Source organism: Epinephelus lanceolatus, chromosome 15, assembly GCF_041903045.1.
Source record: "Epinephelus lanceolatus isolate andai-2023 chromosome 15, ASM4190304v1, whole genome shotgun sequence".
Lineage (NCBI taxonomy): Eukaryota > Metazoa > Chordata > Actinopteri > Perciformes > Serranidae > Epinephelus > Epinephelus lanceolatus.
The window spans coordinates 37,678,420-37,696,368 of record NC_135748.1 but is presented as its reverse complement, the minus strand read 5'-3'; the positions used below and the strand labels follow the sequence as shown (position 1 = coordinate 37,696,368).

At 41.9% G+C, this 17,949-nt stretch overlaps 1 protein-coding gene and 1 long non-coding RNA gene across 5 annotated transcripts in view; both read left to right on the top strand.

The window, feature by feature from the left end:
- LOC117267093 (protein jagged-2-like) overlaps positions 1-2,278 on the top strand; it is an 82,052-nt gene extending 79,774 nt beyond the window's left edge. Inside the window, exons 24-25 of one of the 2 annotated variants that reach the window (XM_033642749.2) lie at positions 835-994; positions 1,519-2,278. In XM_033642749.2, coding sequence (XP_033498640.2) covers positions 835-994; positions 1,519-2,030 — 672 coding nt within the window. In that variant the 3' untranslated portion in view covers positions 2,031-2,278. The remainder of the gene's footprint in view (positions 1-834; positions 995-1,518) is intronic. The other variant, XM_033642748.2, reaches the window with a different exon arrangement.
- A 6,156-nt stretch (positions 2,279-8,434) lies between these two features.
- The window catches only part of LOC144467028 (uncharacterized), a 153,693-nt gene continuing 144,178 nt past the window's right edge, over positions 8,435-17,949 (top strand). For all 3 annotated transcript variants that reach the window (XR_013493412.1, XR_013493413.1, XR_013493411.1), the window contains exons 1-3: positions 8,435-9,349; positions 10,019-10,211; positions 12,409-12,506. This is a non-coding gene — a long non-coding RNA (uncharacterized LOC144467028). The remainder of the gene's footprint in view (positions 9,350-10,018; positions 10,212-12,408; positions 12,507-17,949) is intronic.

The following is a 17,949-nucleotide window of genomic DNA, read 5'->3' as shown; positions in this document are numbered from 1 at the left end:
TTTATTCTGACAGATGAATGTGTTTTTTCTTTCTCTTTCTTGTTGTCCTGCGTGGCCTCAAGCAAGACTGAGACCATTTGGCAAATGGGCTTTATTTTCTTTCTCTACTGTACTGTTGAATCTGTGCTCTCAGGTTGTTCTCTAAACCCAGAGCTGTAGCATGTTTCACCCATTACTGACAAATCAGCTTTTCTTTAAGTTAATGCAGACCAGATTTTAGGATTCTCTGTAATTGAAACAACTTTTAGGTGCTCAACATTTCCTTAAAGTTGACTGAAACCTGTCTGATGCACCAAACCACCAAATACACATTAGTCTTGTCATGGTGGCCCTAAAATAACATCACAATATTTCAGGGGTTTTTTGTGACAATGATCTTCTTATCAACGTGACAGTAAAAAAATATAATTATTACTTTAACAACATAGAAGTGCAACAAAATAAATGATCTAGTTTTACAGTTTCCTTCAAATATTCCATAAGAAATTAAAATGATCTCTAATTTCTTTACTTTGTGAACAACTACAGTAACTCGGAGTGAGATTCAGATTCTGTACACAATATTAATACCTCAACAAAATAAAATCGACCTCAAATTACACTTTTAAACAGCTCCCAAATACAAAAAATGTCCCGTTTTTTTCCCACCTGGATGAGCCTATGAAGTAATGGACACAAAACAGCACAACTACATGGAAGTCGTGCCTGTGTGACGTACAGCGTCTCCAAATCTGAAATGTGAAAACACTCAAGCTAATTGTTTTAACATTAAATGCAAAACAAATTGACTCCTGTCCTTCATCTCTCTGTGTCTCTCTGTCTCCATCTATGCAGTCCTTTGAGCAGGACGGGCGGTCGAAGGACAGCGATCGTGGACAGATCCAGAGGGCAGCGAGCGCCATCATCAACGCCCTCTCCAAACGCCACAACAGCACCGTCATGCTGGCCGTGGTGGAGGTCAAAGTGGAGACGCAGGTGGAGCCGCCGCCTGTCGGTGAGTCACATGATCTTGATTTTTGTTGAATAGGTAAATAATAAAACTGGAGAGAAAATCATGTTGTTCTGTCCTCAAGACCAGTGGTTCCCAACTGGTGGGTGGCGGTCCAAAGTGGGTCATGGGTCCATTCTGAATGGGCCACAAGTGACTTGCAAGTAGTAAAGTAAAAAAACACACTTTATTTTTAAATACAGTGAATTTCTGGCACAGCGTTTTGATTTTGATGTGCCGTTTTCTGCTGTAGAGTGAGTAACAGCTACTTGACCGAAACAGCAAACTAGCTTGACAACATGGTCAAAACGCCAAAACGTCAAGTGTGACAGTGAATATATTAAACTGCAGGACATTGAACTAACCATTAGGAGAAATCTGGACCCTGGGGCTGAACCACTTGGGAACTACTGCTCAAGAAGATAAAAAAACGTCTTTGCAGTAGTGGGCTGGGTGTTCTGGGTGTAAATGCATTTTGAGGGTAGGGTCAAGTCCTTATTATTTCTCACTCAGAAATGTCCTTCTCACAGGTTACCTGGTCCCGGTGCTGTGCGTCGTCTTCAGCGTCCTCTGGATCTTCTGCATCGTTGTTTGCGTCTGGTGGACCCGCAAGAGGAAGAAAGAGCGCGAGAGAGCGGCCCGATCCGAGGACACGACCGTCAACAACCAGCTGGAGCCGCTGCGGAGCAACGCCCTCAAGGACAACCGTGACAAAGACATTCAGTACGAATGCAAGAAACTGATGGGCCCCTCCGACAGGACGGGCGACGGGGCCGAGGGCGAGGAGGAAGGGGAGCAGGAGGGGGAGCAGGAGGAAGACGAGGAGAGGGCGCTGGGCATGGGGGAGAAGTGTCCGCCGCAGAAGTGCTCCATAGCGGGGGCGCAGGACAGGGGGGTGATGGGTAAGGGAGGGGTGATCTGCACGTCACGCAGCGGTCCGGTCAAGGCGCCGCACCGGACAGCGTACAGCCCCAAAGACAACCGGTGTAAAAACCTGAACGCCGCCAAGCTCAGCGAGGACATTAAAGACCACTATGTATGAACACATGAGCGGAGGAGGAGGGACCTTCCTGAATCAAAGAAAAACAAACTGCGATGTCTTCAGCGTCACTGACTTTTCAACTCTTAAAAGCACCAAAAGTGAAGATTACAGATGCTTTAATTTTCTATTTTTGTTTGTCACATCTTATTTAACGTCTTTGTCTGCAGCACGGAGGCTTATTTTACTAAAAAACTACAAAAAAAATACAGAAAACAAACAAAAAAAAAAGACGGAAAATAAACAACACAGCTTCTGGATTTCTGGTTTTCTCGTCACACTGTTGGAATCAAGAAGAATTTTCTTTTCACGGCTCCTGATTTTTTTTCTGTTTACAAACAGTTTTCATCAGAACTAACGCTTCCCTTCTGTTTCTCTGTCGGAGATCTAACTGGACGCCATCGGCTGGCAGCTGTTAACATTGTTTCTACTGTTCCTGTCTGCCTTAGCCCAAACCTGCGGGCCTTTTCTACACTGTCTTGATATCGTGTCTTTTTATAAAAGAAAACTCAAAAAAAAAGTTTTATATACATTTAAGTCCTTGAAAGTTGGCACAGAGAATCCACTGTATGATACCCGGCATGAGCATTTTTTTTTTTGTTTACATTCATAAACATCTTTTCCGTTTTGTGTTGAGGCTTAAAGGTTCTTACGTATATCCTTTGAAATGATTATGTCACTGCTTCCTGCGAGTCCACATGATGATTTTTCAGTATTTGCTTTGGTAGAAAAGTGCCTTCAGCCCTTATTTTTTTCTCCTTTCCTCTCCTCCTATAGAGTTTATGCAGAATTTAAAAACATATAAAGGGAAAGATGTCCTAGTAACAACTCTTCATACCACAGTAAAGGTTATTTTCTTTGCGATGTGTACATATGTAAATATGAGAAAAAAATGGCTGTGTATATTTGAATTTAGTAACTTAAGTGATGCTTTGTATGATAGTTATTCTAAAGACTGTTTTTGTGGTTGATGTTTTTTTTTTAATGATGTCATTCCGTTTATTAGTGTCTGTCGACACTAGGACAGGTTTTATACAGATGTTCGGACTGTGTCCAGGGTCCCACTGAATCATGAGCATTGGTTTAAAAAAGAAAACTGTTTGTTTTTATGTGTTATGGTTATTTGTTACAGCTGTTCAGAACACAGACACAGAGTTTGGAGAGCTGTTTGTTCGGCCTGTCAGTCATTGTGAGAGGTTGTTAGGATGTGAGAGGCGTCGACTACCAGCTCAGTAGTCAGTGTTACCTCCATAGAAACCTCCTCTCCAACAGTCCTGTTCATTTCAACTGTTTTTTGATCGTGTAAAAAACAGACTCCCCCTCATATGCAAGATTTCTTTAACAGCTATTAAAGGTTTAGGTTTCTGAGAGTTCAGACTATTTTTAAAAGCCCTTATACGCTTAAAAATCTGTATGTCTTCTGGGCCACCGTACGTGCAAAAATCACCCTTGGAAAACCATTTAATTTTTATTAAATGGCTCAAGTATGTCAGTGGGCAAATTGTGCTTTAACCACAACCCTCCAAAAAACAATCTGAGATCCTGTTTACAGCTGGTATTAAAACACGTCTTTGGCCATCTGATCACAGTGGACAGCACTAAATACAAGTGTCAACGACCACCAAGATGCATTGTGATCCGATCAATCAAACCACTTGCTGAAGTGGTCTAGGACGCATTTGACCACATATCTTTTGTGGTGTGAACACTAAGATGTCCTGATTCGTCCCCGAGAAGGACGTAACAGGAAAATCCGTCATCAGTTTAGGACGTGGTGGTTGTTTTTGGGACAGAGGTGGACGAAGTGTTGCATGACTGTCCATCGTCTTGCCCCCTAGAAGGAGATGTGTTGATCTTCTTCGGCGTTATCTTTTTCCGACATCTTCGGTGATCTGATCTCAGTGGACAGCGCCAAACACAAGTGTAAACGACTACCAAGAGGCATTGTGATCCGATCATTCAAACCACTTGACAAGGTGGTCTAGGGCACGTAAACACTAAAACGTTCTGATTCGTCCTTGACAAAAATGTAACTTGAAAATCTGTCATCAGCGCAGGACATGGTGGTTGTTTTGGTGACAGAGTTGGATGAAGTGTTGCATGACCGTCACTCAGCCTAGAACGCATTTGACCACATGTTTTGCCGCGTGAACACTAAAATGTCCTGATGCATCCTTGACAAGGATGAAACATGAAAATTCGTCGGCAATGCAGGACGTGGTGATTGTTTTGGGGATATGATGCATGACTGTCCATCGTTTTGCCCCGTGGAAGGAGATTTGTTGAATACCCCTGAGCAGCAGTGTCTTTTCCAACGCAACCGCTAACATGAATAGCAAGCATGCTAGCAAGCAGTTAGTGAGAGTGTGGACGAAATAACTGTGCATGGCGCTCTTTGACCTTCTAGCCTAAGTCATGTAGGGGATAACAAAATCTGAGCACAAGTGTAAGAGAAGCGTGATGGACACAGGTGTCAACGGTGATGTTTTTCTCGGCTGTCCACTTGTGTTCGAATCACCAAAACGTGTCTTAATACCAGGTGTAAACAGGTGTAAATGTTTTTTTTTTAGTAAGACAGGTTCTAAACGATGCTTGTGGAAGTACTTTGGCAAATTGTGTTAGTCTGTTTCCGTTTTTTCCACATTTCATGCTGGTGTTTCACGTCCTTCTGGCTGTATGTTTGTATGTAAATATTAAGAACACCCTGTTAGCGTCCTGTTGAAGAGCATCAGTGCACAGGGAGGTAACACCTGAGAGCAGCCAGCAGGCCTTTTTGGTTTCTTTTTGTGTAAGATTTTTGTTAACGGATAGAGCTACGTGTCTTTCTCCAAAAGTCTGGAGAAGTGAGACATTGCTTGTTTATTGTGGCAAGTGCCCGAACCCTCCTTATTGATCCAGAGTTCACTTTACTTTGAAATGATGCTGCAGGTTGAACATTTCTGCACTTTTTTGTTCAATAGTACGACGGAAAATGACTTAAGTCCAGAATTACTCCCTTATTTGAGTTTTAAATACTTCCAACATAAAAAAACAGTCAGCTTCTTTATAGTGAGCGATATATTGAGATGTATGGACACTCTGTCAGAAGTATCGGACACACATCTCTTAATTTTGTGATTTCACAGCGTCCATTTTGTTACATTTTTTTCATCCCTTCTAAATATTTAGAGACCACTAGATCAAAAGTTCTGAGGAGCTCTGCTGCCTAATCCATCACCTGCTCTTATAGGGACTCCAAATGGTGCAAACTACAGTAAAGTATCCCTGTGCTGCATCAGAGAGTCAGGTTTTGACCCAGCGCTGATGCATCTGATTTCTATTTTCAATACTCACTTTTACGGGTCACAGGGTCCAAACAACTTTGAAGCACTGCTGCCAGTCTCCGTCTCTTCGGCCTTCTCGTACTTCAGTTATAAATCTAGTATTTCACAGTGTGTTGACAGTGGAGATGCCATGCAGGGCAGCAGGGTGTTTAGTGAGTATGAAAACCCTTCTTGTGCTGCGCCCCCCCCCCCGACATGCCCTGCTACAACACACTGAGTCCCCGTCATAGACAAAAGGTGTGTGGTTTGAGTGGGAATCGACTCACAGCGGACGAGTGTGAATCCTAAATGTTTTTCCCCATTTAGCCCCGCCTCTCCTCGTGTATCTATTCTGGTCTAATGAAGGGAACAAGTTGTATTGTTGTTGATGTTGTTGTGGTTGTTGTTCAGTGTTTGTAAAGAGTCTGTTTCTGCACTAAGAACACACAGGAGAAGAGAAACGTTTAGCATTACCTCCACAGTGGTAGTGAAATTAAAAAGAGTCAGATATCGTCACTATTTTGTGGATGAACATTATGTTTTCAAGATTTTATGTTTTTGTTAATAATGCTGATGCAAATCATGTAAAACCCAAATTCATACTCTGTCAGTAAATCTTACGTTGTGTGAGTCCCACAGGAGGGGCTGAATGTGCAGAACATTGTAATTATTTTGTACAAAATTTGGTAAAAGTCTTGGTTTGTTAGTGGATTTTTTTTTTGTTTGTTCTTAGAACAATCCTATTATTTATTAAAGTATTTTATACCAAAGTTCATTTGGTTTGTCTTTTTTTATGTGAACATATTTCAGGCAAAAGTGTCTCATGACTGGTCCTCACTAAAATGAATGTTGGAGATATCAGTTGCAGAGATGTCTGCCTTCTCTCCAATATAATGGAACTAGATGTCACTCAGCTTGTGGTGCTCAAAGTACCCCAAAAAATACATTTGAGAAACTCAACATCAATGTCTCTTTCCAGAAATCATGACCTGGTTACTCAAGATAATCCACAGACCTTGTTGTGAGCAGTTTCATGTAGGAACTATTTTCTTTCCACCAAATTACACCCATATCACTGCGCAGAAGGAAGTGTGCATCTACTCATTAACGAGAGGCTCATGCTCGTGACAGCGGGAGATGTAAACATTAATGGCACCCTCCTCAGCTTACTTGTAATGTTAGCTAGCTCAGTGGTGCTAGGTGAGCTAGCAGTAGATGCACGCTTCCTTCTGCGCATTGATACAGTTGGTATGTCTCTTTCCAGAATTCATGGCCCGGTTACTCAAGATAATCCACAGATGATGTTGTGAGCTGTTTCATGTAGGAACTATTTTCTTTGTACTGAACTACAGGACAGGTGCATCTACTGTTAGCTCACCTAGCACCGCTCAGCTGACGAGGATGCCATTAATGTTTACATTTCTTGTATTTTTTTTTTTTGTAAATCCTTTTTTGAAATTTAAAATAACAAAGAACATGAGGTTGTCGTGGGTGTTGCAAGGACAAATCGCAGTACATTTTCACTTACATCCTGGCATACAGTGTCACACTTTTCTCAACGATTTTTATACCCAATGTTTTGTACAGTTTTCTATCTCAAGCCTTAAAATAAAACTCTTTCCATACGGTATATTTAGTTTATAATCTACAGCAAGTTGTGGCTTTCCTGCTACTTGACAAAAGTATCTTTAATAAATATTTGTCTTTGTGTGGGACAGTTACATCTCTAACTGTCTGGAGGATGAGCCTCTCCTCCATGAGTAGATGTGCACTTCCTTCTGTGTGGTGATACAGTCTGTGGGTGTAGTTTAGTAGAGAGAAAATAGCGCTATGTGTAAGAGGCAAAATATGTATTTTTGATTTGGGGGTGAACTGCCCCGTTGACTTCTTTCAAATGTATGTATTTTACAATAGAGAAGGATTTGGGGATGAGGACTAACTAAAGAGGTTGGCAAAGTCATTCAGGTTTAAGGTTTTAAGTGGAAGACAAACTCACCGTCTTGAAGTTTAGTTCTTGTATTTTAGGTTTCGGAAAAGCAATAAAGATGCTTGATACTATATAAGATATTTTAAATAGGCTAATATATGGCCAAACAATTGGTGTTTGGGTTACAGGTTTGGCAAATGGTCAGTTGCTTCATTAATACTTACTAAAGAAATGTTTGTCGTTGTCGAAGGCTTTTGGATTCAAAATGAGACATCCAGATTTTGTAAAAAAAAAAAAAAATCCCATGTATCCAAAATTATTTAAATATATATATCAATAATTTTGTCTGAGATGGAAATTCATCTGTTTGAAAATTAAGTCTTGTACAGTCTCCAGGTAGCCAATCAGCCACCTCTCTGCCACCCGCCTCATTTAGCGCCACACCAATGAGGTGTGTCCTTAGCGTGCCTCCATCTGCCCCTTTAACGACACTGTGGGAAATGATTAACATTAGCCCGCTCTGCATGAAAGCCTCCCAGCAGCTGTGCTGGATATCCATAATGCTTGGTGGGACATTATGTGCCGTGCTGTGTGTTCATTAACCCGACAGTTGTTTTGGGAAGAATGGGAAACGTGTCTGGAATCCTGGATGGCGCGGCGCTCGGGTCACACGCACGTACAGCGCACGGTCGCTGACCTACTTGGAGAGGAGTACAATGAAGGAGAAGGAGGGATAATGGTGTAGTAGTAGGAGGAAGGGCCGGTGGTGGCATTAGGATCGCGTGTCATCCTACAATGCAGCGTGTAAGCTGACGCCAGATTCATACAGGAGCTGGTTATAGTGAAGGCTGCTGGTACACAGGTTCAGTTTCCATGATGGGCTTTGTGATGTCTCAGGAACACAGAGAGTGTGTGGAGCTTTGGGTCTGAGCATGACAATGACACACCTGCATTAAACTCTTCATAGAGCAGGAATATTATTGTTATATGCAATTAAATTAAATGATCTTCATCAGCAGATCAAGTCGAGATGTTTAAATTCCACCCTTAGTGTACCAAATCTCGTCCAAACTCAGAAGCTAAGCAGGGTTGGGCTGGTACAGTACCTTGACGGAAGACTGCCTGGGAAAACCTGGTGCTGGGCGGTGTGGTGCTGCAGTGGTTAGCATTGTCGCCGCACAGCAAGAGGGTTCCTGGACATGCAGGTTGACTGGTGACTCGTGACTGGTGTTCAGGGTGTACCCCTCCTCTCGGCGTCTCAGTACCCCCCACTGTCAGCTGGGATAGGGTGGATGAGAGTCGAAATGTCTTTAAGAAATGCAAGCAAGTCCAGTTGCCTACGATATAGCACTTAGGAAAACAGGAAGAGGATAGCGCTTTTATTTTCCATGATAGCTATTGGTAGCTATCCCCAGTTACCAAATCAGTGTAAGTTCTCTGCAGTAGCTATCCCCAGTAGTGGAAATAGCAGGTGGTGGAACAGCCGAAGTAACTGTGGAAACTGTGGTAGATGTTGGGCTCTGAGACAAACAGAACGTGATCAGGTTGTCTTTACAACAGCGACACCAGCAGTAATACCACTGTGAAACGCTGGGGGATCATGGATCTTCCTGTCCGTGTTGGGGCATCTACAGCTCTGGGTAAACTCCATCTGCCTCTAAAGATCGTGTCATATAACTGAAGTCCAGAACAATTGCTAAATGAACAACTATTGTGATGAGACTGTTTTCTCAACTTGTGTCTCCAAGGTCAAGAATGAACCTTGGAGACACAACTTTCACACCAACCAAGACAAGAAGTCACTGAAATTTAAAAAAAAAAAAAAAAAAAAAAGTTAACACTTCCAATGTAAAGGATAAGTGTTAAAATCCAAAGTTTAGATCTGTTCGATGTATATCCAGTATCAAATCTGAACATTTTTACATTCATTGATGGGAAATAGAGGTTTGCGCTTACTGCTGTAATGCGCATGCGCACGCACTTGACCGTTACAGCTTCGTGTAGTTCAAATGCACAGATACGTTGCGGATCAGCGGGACTGTTGGACCAGGGGAGAAGGAGCTGACGGAATAATCACGCTACCTACAGACTTTGTAAGTACCTGTGCTGCTGTATTTCAATAAAAGAAACCAGGAATTAGCACTATTAGTTTTATTTTAGCCGCTCACGATGCGGGCTAGGCTGCCGCTGTGCCAAGCTAGCTTGGTGTTAGCATGCTAGCTTGGTGTTAGCATGCTAGCTTGGTGTTAGCATGCTGAGGTGTGGACCAACAGTAAACATAAACATGCTGCTAGACTGCTTTCCCCGCACCTGTGTGTGTGCGCGTGCGTGTAATATTGGCTTGTGTCACATGGTCTTCATTATCTCTTAAGTGGAAGCTGTAAATGTGTTAATATAACTAAGTATGACTGTTGTGTGCTGCTGCCGCTGTTGTTGTCACCCTTAAGTCAGAACCACCTGTACAGGTAAATATTACTGTAAGCATTTTGAGGTTTAAAAGGGTGATGGTGAAAAGACGTTCAGAAAAGGTTCAAAAGTGAAAGTACTTTCACTAACTATTTAAAGACATTGGTTGAACTGTTACATTTAGATCATATTTCAGTAGGATTTATAATATTGACTTTCAACTGACAAATTTGGATGTGGTTTTTTTAGTCAGGCTTCTACGGAAGTGTATTGCATTCACTGACAAATAAGAAAAAGCCTGGTTTTTCTGATTTTTTTTTTTCGTTTTTCTGAGTAATTTTTTCCCTGTTTTTCAGGGTATTTTCTTCTGTTTTTTTTTGTGGTGATTTTTTTTTCCCGAACAAGGAGACGAGATACTTCAAAATCTCGCGAGAAGCTCCCACCTGGCACCTGCAAGTGACCCCTGCATCCATGGTGACTCCTGCTCATGGATGTATTTTGCATCCGTGCTCCTGCTCCTACACAATTTCAACTACGGGATCAATAAGGGTAAGGCACGTAATTAGTTACACACAGGGTATGATAATCTAGCTATGTTTTCTACTGCATCCTTCTAGTGTAGGCCTATGGCTCAGTGTAACAGGTTAGGTTAGTAACAGGTTGTAACAACGTTAGCTGACAAATGTGTATGGGCATGATTTCAGTTGTCAGGTAACGTTAAGCTAACAGTTTTTTCCATCATGTTGGACATTGTTACTCATCACAAATTTGTTAGCTAATGTTGTTACAATCTGTTACTAACCTAACCTGTTACATTGAGACTAGAAGAATTGCAAATCTCAGTGAAATATGGTCTAAATGTGAACGTTCAAAGTCTACAAATAGCCTAGCTGGTGAAAAAAAGTTTACTTTTGACCCATTTCTTAACGTCTTCTCACCAGTGACCATAGTCGTTTTTAAATGTTTTTTTCAATGAAAAAATGTTTGCTGGGGTGTTTATGTGTTTTTGGTTAGATACCTGACAGAACGTCTGTGGTAACACAAGCTTAAGAGGTTTGTACGTTTGTTCTAAGAAAAATACAATACAGTAAATTCCTTACTCGTAAACTTTGAAGCTTCTATGTGTCTTGCTAACAAGTGGCTAAATGAGGCTGCAGAACGTCATCACGCCAACATGGACATCTTAACAGCCTTGTTGTGGAGGTGATGTTAAGTCATGCAACTGTAGTGTGGTTTGTTCATAACCTAATGTTAGCTTTTACTTCTGGTGATTGCATTTAAACTTTAAGAATTCTAAGAGTTGTGTTTGATTGTGAAGATTATTTTGCTGAACAAAACACTTAGGTATCATAAACTTTTGCTTGTGACAGATCTTATTTTCTGATGTAAACCAACATCCAATGGAAAATTCTCACATGCTTTTTGTCGAAGGAACCAGGATGATGTTAACTTCAGGGTTAGCCTAAAACAAAAAAACTTCATCCCTTCAGCACTCCATTCACAAATTGCGGCCTTTTGGTGTTTTCATATTGTGTTTACCAGCCCATTAAATGACCTGCAGATGTGTATTTGTGACCATGTTAGTGGAAGGTTTTTTAACCCATTTGTTGCTGACTGCTGTTGATTCATAAACAAGACACTGGAATGTTAGAAAACAATTTACCATTCTGTTGAAAGTAAAAACCCTGTTTGTATGGACAGTTGTCAAAAATACAACCCCATCAGTTACATTTGAAAGCAGCTTTTAGCTCATCACACAGTTGTTCATTGGCTGTCTCAGCTGTCACTCACTCGTGTGGTTATTCATTGGCTCTCCACAGGCCACATGGCATCAGGTTATCCAAAGAGCAGCAAAACTCTTAACAAAGTGACAGGAAAGAGCAGATTTCAGGAAGTGATTTATTTAGTGGTATTTTAGCAGAAATGAATGTGTACCTGTGAACCTGTGAACACCTGAGCTGAGGAAGCGGCTGCAGCAGTGCTGTGGTGAGTGTCTGCTGGAGGTTCATGGTCACATTGTTTGTTGTTGTTCAGTGGCTGCCACATTGAGAAAGTCATTTGTGTGTGTGCGTGAAGAACTAGAGTGGTGACATGTGTTTCCACCTTGTGTCTCCAGCTGAGGAGGATGACTGTAGTGATAGTCATGGGATGAAGTGTTATGTTGAGCCACCAGTTGATGAATAATGTCCAAGTGTAATGTTGTTGGCTCCAGCTCCTCTCTTGTCCTGACTAACTGATAATCAGGCTCCACCTGAACTGAGGCACACAGTTAAAAACACACCTGTAAAACAGCTGCGTGCAAACACCAACAGTGCTTTGTTGAAGCTGTCTTATTGGACTGAATACATTTAAAAGACATTCATGTTTGGTGTTGTGATTGTGTCCATTGTAATGAAGGGTGTTGTATGCTTTGTGTCGGAAACAAGATAGTTCATCTCAAGGGGCTATCCACTAATAAACTTTGTTTAATTTCAAACCAGAGACGCTTTAAATAAGCCAGAGCATCTACATGTAAAGATTTACAATTTACAAGACAAGTATTACGATCTGTCCAAGTTTCCTGTCACCATGGCAAACCATCCTAAATCCAACTGCCATTTGACAGAACGTGACGGTTTCACGGTCCATTTGATGCTCGTCCTCTTGGATCGTTTGAACGACCAACACAAAGTGGTCTCCATGGTGACACGATGAAGGGTTAGCTTGATGTTTAACTGAAGTTCTCACATCTTCTTCATCCGCACAGACGACTCACTGTGGCAGATAATCTGCTGGGAAGATGGACGGCTGACACACCACAGTCACCAGATGTTTGGGAGCAGTGACGACATCTGGGTTAATAAGGTAAGAGGAGCAAAGACGCTGTGGATGGATGGATGGATGGCTGGATAACAGTAGCAAACCTTTGTTTTAAAGTCAACATTCTGGTTGTTCCACATAAAATAGGAAGTCATTACATTATTTATTGTCATATTTCATAGACAGCGATTCCTAATGAAGAGTTATTTATTGATTCTACTCAAGCATATATAAACTAAATAACTAAGTTTATATTGAAAACAAAATCATAAGGCTTGAACCAGTAGTTGTGCTTTAGTCCTGCCCTGAATGTAGCAGAGCATCTTCTCACAAGTCCAAATAGGCCAGAAATGTCCAGCAAATTCCTCCAAACAGTTTGTAAGGTTGAATCTTTCTTTTCATTGTTGCATCTCAACTTGAGGTGATGCTGGAATGTAACGGCATGCACAGACTCTCTGCGGCAGTTTTTATTCCTCTGCGCTGGCAGTAGCTGTGGTCAGGGGCATTATGTTTTCGAGTTGTCCGTCCCTTTCTCATGAACGTGATAGGGAATTTCTTCTAATTTTGCACAAACGTCCACAAGCATCAGGCTTGTTTAGATGTTCCTTTGCTTCTGATGCTGAATTTTATGATGAGGCCACACGAAAGGTTTTCTTCTGATGTGATGGTACTCTTCCATGAAGGTCATATTTGTACAGGTGTCACAGTAGAACAGTGCACCACCACTCCAGAGTCTGCTAAATCATCCTGCAGGTCTTTTGCAGTCAGTTGGGAGTTTTGATTTGCCTTCTAACAATCCCACGAGCAGCTCATTTAGAACGTTTTTCTGGTCGCCCAGACCTCAACTTGACCTTTACAGTTCCTGTTAATTGTCATTTCCGCAGTACATTATTAACTAAGGGGAAACAGCTACCTGAAAACACTTTGCTATCTTCTTATAGTCGTCTCCTGCTTTGTGGGCATCAGTTATTTTAGTTTTCAGTGCTAGGCAGCTCTTTAGAGGAGCCCGTGGCTGCTGATTGTTGGGACAAGGTTTCAGGGGTCAGAGTATTTATAAAGCTTTAAAATTTGCATCATCTAACAAGCTAATTAAGGTCTGAGACCCTGTAAATGTTGTCTGAGAGCTGAAATGTCTTTGGGTGCCCTAACTTTTGCATGATGCTTTTTTTCATTTTTTCGCTCTAAAATGGTACAAAGAAAAATAACACTCTAATCTTCCTTGAAATGTTTAAAAGCATCTTTAACTTCATGCCTTTTGGAGGATCAATTCATCTTCTACTTATTCACAGTAAACAAATTCTGACCAGGGGTGCCCAAACTTTTGCAGCCACTGTACACTTTGAATATTATATGAAATGGCTGGAGAAGGTGAGGTTAAGTCACCGTCAGACGGGTATCCGAGCAGTGCCAGCCTCGTCGGGGTATCACAGTAAAATCCGAGGTATTCCCTGACCTGCTGCTCTGGCGCCTCTCAGCTTCTAAACACAATGACCCAGATATAATGAAGCTGAGAGGCTCAGTGACTTTCCACGGCCTCCTCCGGCTTCTCTCACACACACCCTGTCTCCGCACACACACACCTGTTTTCACCGGATCACCAGCAGCGTGCTTTAGTCTCACACACTCGAGTGATGATGAAATACTGCCACAACCGCTGCTGCTGGACCACGTCCCTGTGAGTGTCTGTGTCAGGATCCAGCTCAGTGTCCACATCACTATTAATAAACTTACAGCCTGCTGCTCTCGTTGGGTTTCCAGTCAGAAGTGGTGCAAGTCTCCAGTGAATCTCTTAAGTTCTGGCAAAATAAAGTGAAGTAGTGTATCAGCTAGTTTTAGACAGATATAATATCTTTGCTCTTCTTTGTAATATGACCAGTGGCTTCATGTTATTCATGTATGTGTTGCCCCGCACCGCCACACAATAACTTAAATATGGTATAATAAGTGAACAGTACAAAATTCTCATTGTCTTGTGTTCTAACACATACTTTGCTTTGTTCAAAACAACACCTTTGTCTTTACATATTCTATACGAGATTTCTATGACAGTTTATCATCCATTTTTACACCCAACAATCTGAACTGAGACACCCTTTCAATGTTAAGTCCATCTATAGACAATGAGACCATTTCATCCTTATTTCAGTTAGCAAAAACCATAAATTTAGTTTTATTCACATTTAAGGATAACTTCCTGCTTCCTGCTAACACTCTTACATAATGTCCAGAAATTAAAAGATTGTGTCATCGCAAACAACACAATATATATTTGACGTTTCACATATATCACTGATAAACAATATAAAAAGTCTAGGCCCCAAAACAGAGCCTTGTGGGACTCCACATTCAAGCTTCAATGACTCAGATGTACCACCAGCAAACTGTACATATTGTTGTCTGGTATCTAAATAAGTTCCACAAACATTAACCAGTATAAATGTATGATATCTATACTACCAATTATTTTATTATTTAATCAACTTGTTCTGCTATGTTTTTATTTATTAATGAAATAATTTGTGGCTTCTGATTCATGTAGACCCTGTGTAGTTTTTATCAGCTGTGATGATGGCGTGCAGGGTGACATGACACAAGGTTAGAAACTGAACTGGTGATGCTGCAGTTATATACACCTCAACAGCTTTACTGTGTTTGTCTTTCTGGTGGAGTGGAGGGCTGTAATAGTAAGTGGCTGCATGACATGAATGCTTTGTCAACAACAGAAGCAGAGGCAGGTATACAATGGCAGTGAATGTGAAAAAACACGTTTTCACCACAGCCAGGCATTAAAAAGTAGCTTTTTCCCGTTGTTTCTGGCCCGTCTTTGATAACTGCTAATTTGTATTACATATTTTTATATGTCGTTCAAATAAGCAGCATTATTTCTCTAATTAATTACATTATGAGCTTCTGTACGAAAGACAAAAGTACCTGCTAATGCCCTGTTTGTATGGGACTAGTGTTGCCTGGAGACCTCTAGTAATTTGTAATATTTGCGGAGGTTGTCTGTCTGTGATCTTAATCCTGTGTGAATCTGGCACGTCTGTGATTTGTCAAGGGAGTCTTGATTTACAGCTTTGGAGTGTTGGAGATATCGGACCTAGAGATGTCTGCCTTTCGTGGTTCGAACCCAGGGTGGGGGAGCCCTTCTGTGCCCTTCATGAAACTGCTCACAACAAGGTCTGTGGATTATCTTGAGTAAAAGAGTCATGACTTCTGGAAAGAGACATTGAGTTTTTCAAATTCATTTTGTGGTGCTCGGAGCACCACAAGCTGAGTGCCATCCAGGTCCATTACATTAGAGAGAAGGTAGATATCTCCAACACTCAGCAACTCACAGCAAAACAATCTAAATTGATGAATAGCACTACAGGTAAGAGGGAAATAGGTAATTATGATTCAGGGGTGAACTGTTGCTTTTGACAGATGTACACCTGATACCTGGGCTCCATGTAGCTACATTCAAATATTCAAATGCAGTCACTTTGCCTAAAGGAGCTGCTAACCCTAAAATAATGTAATCTCTTTAGGTTTCTGAAGTTAGAGGATGATTTCTGACAAAGAAACATGAACCCCTTCAGGACCCAATATCAGCTGAGCCCTCATGTACCAATGAGATGTGTTTGACGCAGATGCTGCAGAGGCTCAGGGTTCAACAGCATGTTAGGAGGAGGTGAGGGGAAACTTGCACATGGATAGGGAGACAGGGAGGGAGGCAGGAATGCTCGGTGGAGCTCCTGAGGACAGCAGGAGAGCCGGATTCCTCCTCGGAGCGACCACGCCTCAGCTTCTCAGCTGGCGGTGAGCCCTCCAACTCCTCCCAGGGTTAGGGCCGAGTCCACATGTTCAAACGGAGATGAAAGGCCCCCGGTAGGAAGGTTGTCGGTGCCAATACCAACCGCCTGCCAAGTAAGCCCTGCTTAGCGGCGCTCTCCCAGATGTTCCCGACACTGAATATTCTGCTCTTCGCCTCTCCCCTGGGGACGAGGAGGGAGCCTCCGCTTGACCCCTTCACATCAAAGTGTGGAGGAGGACTCAAAACAATGAGCACTTCCAGAGAGAGAAGGAGTGAAAGTTGTGTGTGTGTGTGTGTGTGTGTGTGTAGAGAGTGAATCAATGATTTAGGAGGGTAAGAAGTGGGTTGGGCCCCTCATCAGAACAGCTGACGTTAATGCCTATGTCCTGTGGGTATGTATTCAGAGAGCAGAGAATAGGCCAACACATACTTTGAGCCCACGCCCGCATCCTTTTGCTAACAACTTCATCCATACTGTACTGAACACACACACACTATGCTGTACACACACACTGCACTGTATAAACTGTACTGTAGAGAGAACATTTTTTACTGTTTACTCATTTTGTAACCCGGATGCAAAATGCAGCCTGTTGCTTTAAGAGTAGGTCATAATGTCATGTGACTGCTTGCCGCCAATCAGTACAGCATAAAGTTGTTTCAGGAAATAGCCTCCGTGCTGCCGAGCCGCGGTCGTGACATATGTTTGCTGCAGGAGCTGCCTACCGTATCACCGCGCTACCGCTGTGTTCCGAGGTTGTCACTAAAAAGTGAACTGGCCAGGTTTGATGGCGAGCTACAGGACATGTTAACCTGCCCGGAACTACAGCCAAGCTACCTCAGCCTAGCGGCCTCACTGCCGGTCCTGGTAGGAGGCTCCTGGCAGCCATAAATAGACACTTAAGAACATTGCCCATACTGCCCCTACACCCACCAACACTCTGCTCAGATGGACTCTGCTGATACACTCACTTGAACTATTGACTCTCATAACCTGGAAGGAGGACGTATTAATTTGGGTCGTTTTAGGTTGCTTATGGTCTATGGCTTGGGGTTGAATATGAAATGAATTTGAATTTGAATTTTTTTTGCTTAATATTGTTTATTTATTTGTTTTGTTTATTTATTATTTCAATACATGGTACCACACCAAATAACATTACTGCCTTCGTGTGTGTGATTCACGACTGTCCACTTCCTCCCTGAGCCGAACCAGCCTCTTCTGTTACCTAGCCTAATTAACTAATCAAGTATAGCAAATCAGTTGAGCTAGCATTCAAGCTAGCACAGTCGTCTTTTATTCATATATGCTACAATTTACTCAGAGATTTTTTTTTTACCTACATATGTAATATCTTTACTAGGATTGCCCTTGGCTAAGAATTTTCCTAGTTGACCAATAGTCGTCATTTAGGGCCATTAGTCGACTGGTCACCCGCAGGTTTATGATATGAATGTAATGATTAAATGATATATTTTGGTGGTTTGAGTTGAAGGTGTGAGAAAGAATAGTATCAGTAACATTGTTAACACTGTGCTACATTACAGAGAAATACAAAACCGTACTAATGAACCTTCATTAATATAGGCCTATATTTTATCTACAAGTGCACGTCACACACTGAGCGAGCTGCCTGTTAATGACGCTGTGGGCTAATGGGCATGTAGCTGCTTCCATGTTTCAGATGATAC